Source organism: Bidens hawaiensis, unplaced genomic scaffold, assembly GCF_021521415.1.
Source record: "Bidens hawaiensis isolate Kalapana, Puna unplaced genomic scaffold, B.hawaiensis_p1.1 tig00002380_1, whole genome shotgun sequence".
Classification (NCBI taxonomy): Eukaryota; Viridiplantae; Streptophyta; class Magnoliopsida; order Asterales; family Asteraceae; genus Bidens; species Bidens hawaiensis.
In genome coordinates, this window is record NW_027491129.1 from 1,319,322 (window position 1) to 1,326,202 (window position 6,881).

A 6,881-nucleotide genomic window follows, 5' to 3' on the forward strand; every position below is an offset into this window, starting at 1 on the left:
CGAATGGGAGGTCCCAATCAGGTGGTTGGATTATGGATGATGTCACCAACATCTCTTTCAATGCATCGAAGGCTTCTCTACACTCTTCTGAGAAGACGAACTCTACATCTTTTTGTATGAATTCGCACAAAGGTTTGCTGATCTTCGAAAAGTCTTTGATCAATCTCCTGTAAAAACCTGCGTGTCCAAGAAAAGAGCGTACTTCTCGTACACAGGTAAAGTTTTGATAAAATCAATTTTCGCTTTATCTACCTCTAACCCTTTTGCTGAAACAATATGTCCAAGAATGAGACCTTGATCTACCATAAAATGGTAGTATTCATAATCTAACACAAGATTGGTCTCAATGCATCTTTCCAAAATCTTTTTCAGATTATCTAAACATTCACTAAAATAGTTTCCATAAACAGTAAAGTCGTCCATAAAAACTTCAGTAATTTCTTCAACATAATCTGATAAAATACTTACCATGCATCTTTGAAAGGTAGATGGGGCATTACAAAGACCTAATGGCATTCACCGGTATGCAAACGTACCAAAAGGACATGTAAACGTTGTCTTTTCTTGGTCTTCGGGTGCAACAGGTATATGGTGGAAACCAGAGTATCCATCTAAGCAACAATAATGAGTTTTACATGCTAACCTTTCCAACATTTGATCGATGAAAGGTAAAGGGAAGTGATCTTTTCGAGTAGAGGCATTTAGCCTTCGGTAGTCAATACACACTCTCCACCCATTTTGAACACGAGTGGGAACCAATTAGCCTTGTTCATTATTTGTAACAGTGATACCGGTCTTTTTGGGTACAACTTGAACTGGACTTACCCATTTGCTATTAGAGATTGGGTAAATCATACCTGCATTGAGTAGTTTCAGAATCTCTTTCTTGGCAACTTCCATCATTGGAGGATTCAATCTTCTTTGTGCTTCACGTGTGGGCTTGTAATCATCTTCCATGAGGATCTTGTGCATACAGAGGGATGGACTCAATCCTTTGATGTCAGCTATGGTCCAACCAATTGCTTCCTTGTATTTCTTGAGCATGTTAATCAATTCATCCTCTTGGTTCTTGGACAGTTTGTTGAATATGATTACTGGCAATGTGTTATTATCTCCAAGATAAGCATACTTAAGATGACTAGGAAGAGTCTTTAACTCTAGATCCGGTGGTTGCACAATGGATGGTAGGAGCTTTTGTTCGGTAACTTGTAACTTCAGCTTGGTTGTTTCATACCTAGGTTGTGTATCCATGAGGGATACCAACTCTATCAGCTCATCTTCAAGTTTGAACTTTTCAGCGAGTTCTTTTGTTGATGCTTCATCAAGGCTTTTGTTCAAGATTAGTGCAAGAGTGTCATGGTTAGATAGCTCGAAGTAATCATCAGTTAAAGGATCAATTACATCTAACCAATTTACAGATGAAACATCGCTTGAATATCTCATAGCGTCATAAATATTGAAATTTATGATCTCTCTATCAAATTCCACGGAGAGGGTGCCACTATAAACATCAATCTTTGTTTTAGCAGTCTTCAGAAACGGCCTTCCCAACAGGATGGAACTTGAGTCTGAAGTGTCACCATCTTCCATGTCTAGCACATAGAAATCAGCGGGAAATACCAGCTCATTCACTTGCACTAACACATCCTCTAATACACCTTTTGGGTGGACTATGGATTTGTTAGCCAATTGAATGACTACCTCTATCCTTTTCAATGGTCCTACATTGAGAGTTTTGAAAATGGAATATGGTAAGACGTTGATAGAGGCTCCGAGATCAAGCATAGCTCTTGGTATGCTTAGATTTCCCATTTTACAAGGAATAGTGAAAACACTAGGATCCTTGCACTTTGGTGGGAGTCTCTTTTGTAAGACGGCTGAGACATTCTCGTTGACCTTGACGGTTTCATTCCCTTTAAGCTTTTTCTTTGAAGTGCAAAGTTCTTCTAAGAACTTAGCATATCGAGGGACTTGCTTGATGGCATCAAGGAGGGGAATATTTACTTCCACCTTTCGAAACGTCTCCATGATCTCATGCTCTTCTCTTTCTTTCTTTGTGCTTAAAAATCTTGAGGGAAATGGAGGAGGGACTTTGAACTTAGGTATTACTTCACTTGACGTTGAAGAATCCTTTTTCTCTTCGGTATTCTTTTCAAAAACGACCTATTGTTCTTCTTCTTACGATTCCGGGCTGTCGTACTTCCGTCCACGTCTTAATGTGATGGCACAAGCGTTGTGCTTGGGGTTTTCTTCTGTTTGTGCGGGTAGTTTTTCTTGAGATCCGAGTCTACTCACCGAGCTAGCTAACTGAGCCATCTGTTGCTCCAGATTCTTGATGCTAGCCTTTGTTTCTTGTTGGAACGTTTGAGTACATGCAGCCAGATTCTTCACAATGTCTTCTAAATACATTCCAGAGCTTCTTGGTTGTTGTGTTTGTGGTTGTTGACGATGTTGGAAATTTTGTTGGTTTGGATAGGGTTGACATGGTTGATATTGAGGTGGTCTTTGTTGGTAGCCAAAGCTGGTGGGTTGTCCCCAATTGTGATTTCCTCATGGTTAATCGTACTGCCTTGTGTTTTGTCCAGGATATCCATCAACTACATTCGCTTGTTTGACATTGTCTTGCAACATTGGACACATATCAGTGTGGTGTCCTGTTTCTAAGCATATTCCACATGCTCGTGTGGTGCTGCAGCTGCTTTATCCTTTGTAAGCATCATGACTGCTTTTGTTAACTCAGCCAATTGAGTTTCAATGTGGGGAGTACTCACTCCTTTCACAGCACGTGGTACATCTGGATACCATTCTTTGTGTCGAGTGTTTTGTTTCATCCCCAGCCGATTGGATTATGGCTCTGATTTGGGTTGGGGTTTTGTCGAGTAGGTTTCCTCCACTTGAGGCACTCAGCAATCGTCTCTCCATGGGTGCCATTCCTTGACAAAAGTATTGAAGTAGTTGATGCTTCGAGACTCCATGTCACTGACCCTGGCGGTAGGGTATACAACCAGTGTTTTGCTGAATCTTGCAAAGCAAAGGGTAATGCCCTAAGTTTGATTTGATATTCTGTGACATCATTTGGCTTCATTATGGTGCACACGACGCGGAATTCTTTGAGGAAATTGTGACGATCTTCATTCTCCAGGCCTCAGAAGGTTGCAATAAATGGATAAGGCCTTATTTTAGCTCGAAATTTGGCATAGCGGGATAATTGATACAAAGAGGTTGTTGGGGAACATCGCGGTTTGCCCATTCTCGAAAAGTTTGCTCGACTGGGTTCGTTACTTCCATTGGGTCAGAATCTTGGGTCGAAGTCGAGTTTTTTGACGTGGGAGTGGAAGATGAGTCAGAGTCACTTGACAAGGAAATGTTTTCCGAAATGTCAACGACCGATGGTGATTGAGTAGAGGTTGAAGGATTTGCTAACTTCTTTCGAAGTTTTGCCTATTTCCTTAATCTCGTCGCGGTTTTTTTTATCTCTAGATCGATATTGAGTGGTTTACCAGTTCTTAAAGATCTTGGCATAAAAGTGAAATTTTAGACGCACTCCCCGGCAACGACGCCAATTTTTTGGGTTGTCGTCAGCTCCAGCAAATAAATTTATAAATGTGAACTCACTATGTTACACACTATTAGGGATAGTATGAGTGGAAGTGAGGTTCGTGTCCACAGGGAATGCATTTTAACAATTTTATAGCCAGGAACGATTTAGAACTAGTATTCGTAACAGGGGGGATTTTGTGCAAATAAATAGATTATATAAGCATAAACTAAATAGTAGTAGTACAAATGTTTAACATATAACTAAGAGATAAAATAACTAACTTAGAATAAACAATTATTAAAGATAGTTCCGACACAAGGGGTATTTCATACTTCTGATTCGAACTACGATCATCAATAATTATGGTGCAATGATGTTTATTATTAAAAGATTGGTATCAATACTAAACGTCATGCCGTTCGGACGTTCCCTCCATCTATGTTTAACTAAGCGCAGTTCATTAGTTAGAGCCAACTCGCTAACCTAAGCACACGCCGTTCGGATCTTAACGTGCGAGTTGCATGTGATGAAAGTATTAATTATCATTTAGTGTTCACGCCGTTCGGAATACTAAATCACATTGTATAACTTCTATAACGAGATTGAATTCATAGACAAACGCAACGTTATTTGTTCCTTATTTATCAAGATTAAAATCATATTTCATATTTTAACTTTGAAGAACGTCATTAGCATATTAATAAATTGATCAGGTTCATTAACAAACTAATTTGAATCCTAACAAAGTTTCGGATTTAAAGTTCAAGAAATTATACAAACAAAACCTTTCAACAATAAAATCACATAACTATTTCACATTCGAATCATAATACAAAATAGAGCCCTTAATGTCGAAACTAATAGATTATTAGCCTAACATAGAAATTTACATAACCAAAGTAAACTTACAAAGTAAAGACATACTACTCGTGGGGTGTTCGGGAAGAACTTCGGAACTCCCTGGAAGTGGTTTGGACCTCCTCAAGACTCTTAGAACCTCCTTGGCACTCCTATGGAGTTTATTTAGTTAATTAGAGAGAAGAGATGTGAGAAATGGTGTGTTTTTGGCTGAAACTCGGGCTGCTATTTATAGCTGAAAATCTGGAATACTTACCGTAATATTTTCAACAGTATCCTTATGACCCATAAGAGTAACTTTTTATCTTATCTTATCTCCAACTCCAGATTTTTAGGATTATGTTTCCTACCGACAGTCTTTATGGGTCGTAAGGTTGCTTTATGACCCGTAAGTTTTATTTTTTAATGTCTTCATATTATCTATTCCAGATTTTTTGGATCTTGGTTGCACCGACGACGAATTTTGTGCTACAATAATGACCGACTGTTCTTTATAGGTCGTAAGGGTGTTTACAACCCATAAGTGCTGGAAATCTTTATGGGTCATAAGTTTCAGCTGGTCTTTTGTCTTCAAATCTTTACAACCCATAGGTTTTGCCAGTGTCTCGTTATTCTTTTATCTTCGAGTCTTGTCTTTGCTTTTGATTTTCATTTCTTCCGGCTTCGTTCTTTCTATTGGTTGTTCATCAGTTTTCCTTCGGACCAAGTTGCTTCATTCCCATTTCGGACCTTGTTACTTCATTCCCGGTTTTGTTCGGTTTTTGAACTGCGTCCTTTTGGTTGTTATTTCTTGTTTATTTGGACCAATTCATCATTCGAACCTACAAATCCATGTTACAAATAATTTAGTATCAAAATCAATCGATTTGTTACGAAAAGTGTATAAAATCGGGGATAAATGATATAAATAATGTGTATAATTTTGCACACATCAGTCTCACACGAATTAATGATCCAGCATGCATAATTGCATGACCAAAAATAGAACTAGTGAGTTTTGTCCTCATTATTAACGGTCTAGCTATTAACTATAGGCGTTTGATCAACGGCTCGGCTAAACCATTTTGTGTGTGTACATGAGCAACAGGGTGTTCAACAACAATCCCCACAGACATGCAATAATCATCAAAAGCATCTGATGTAAATTCTCCCGCATTATCAAGCCTTACTCTTTTAATGATATAATCGGGAAAATGTGCACGTAATTTGATAATTTGAGCAAGAAATTTTGCAAAAGCGACATTACGAGTCGATAATAAAGAGATATTAGACTATCTGCTGGATGCGTCTATTAAGACCATGAAGTATCTAAATGGTCCACATGGTGGATGAATTGGTCCACATATGTCACTTTGAATTCTTTCAAGGAACATTGGTGTTTCTTTATCAACTTTTGATGGAGAAGGCCTTGTAATTAATTTGCCAAGAGAACAAGATGTACATTGAGGTATTTTATCTATTTTGTGGATCTTTTGACCTTTCAGTGGATGCCCATGTGTATTTTCAATGATCCTTTTCATCATTGTGGATCCTGGATGGCCTAATCTGTCATGCCATAAGTTTATGATACCAAAATCACAACAATTTTCTTTGACTACCATATGTGCTTGAGTTACATTTATATATGTATAATGTAAACCAGAATGGAGCATTGGCAGTTTTTCCAATATCTGATCTTTGCTTATGATATGCAAATATTTTTCATTACTAACAATCCTTGACTGAGTATTATATCCATTATGTTTTTGAAACTCAACAAATTTCTTGTTGATTTTTGGGAAAATAAAGCATTTTCTATTTTGAGCTTTGTACCATATGGTAATGCTAAATTAGCTTTTCTCACTCCTTCTATCAAGTTTGTAGGACCTGATATTGTATTGATGATCCCTTTTGTTGGTTTCAGCTTATAAAAATATTTTTTAGATCTAAGTATAGTATGTGTGGCTCCACTATCCGCTATACATATATCTTCTTCATTTGTTTGATCTTGTGCTCCACTGATTTTCATTTTAAATCTTGAAAATATTAAGAAAAAAATAATAAATGTATAACGAAGACATTATGATATTTAATAAGAACTTTATTTAGTTGAAAAACAAACAGTACATGAAGGAAACTACATAATTAAAGATAATGAGAAACACACTTAATTATTTCATATAATTATTGTCGTCAAGCAATATTTGTTTTAGAGTTCCACATCAAATTCTGTAATGCTCAGCTTAGCATTGAGATCATCAAAGTTATCAACATGGTTCACTTCTTTCTCTTTTACTTTGAGAGAGGCTTGGTATAGTTCACACAGATGTAGAGTTGTGCGACAAGCCTTTGCCCAGTGGTTTGTACTTCCACATCTAAAACATGAAGTGCCATTGTTTTAGGACCTACCAGCTTCATTCCATTTATCGTGTTAGTTGGAATTGTTAATTTGTGGAACATGGTTATTATTGGCTCTCTGGCTACGACCACGGCCACGGCCACG

At 37.5% G+C, this 6,881-nt stretch overlaps 1 protein-coding gene across 1 annotated transcript; it reads right to left on the reverse strand.

Moving 5' to 3' along the window:
- Window positions 1-518: 518 nt before the first annotated feature.
- LOC143619035 (uncharacterized) lies at window positions 519-2,192 on the reverse strand. Its single transcript, XM_077091065.1, has one exon. The coding sequence runs from the start codon at window positions 2,026-2,028 to the stop codon at window positions 760-762; it is 1,269 nt and encodes a 422-aa protein (XP_076947180.1). The 5' UTR covers window positions 2,029-2,192; the 3' UTR covers window positions 519-759.
- Window positions 2,193-6,881: the final 4,689 nt, after the last annotated feature.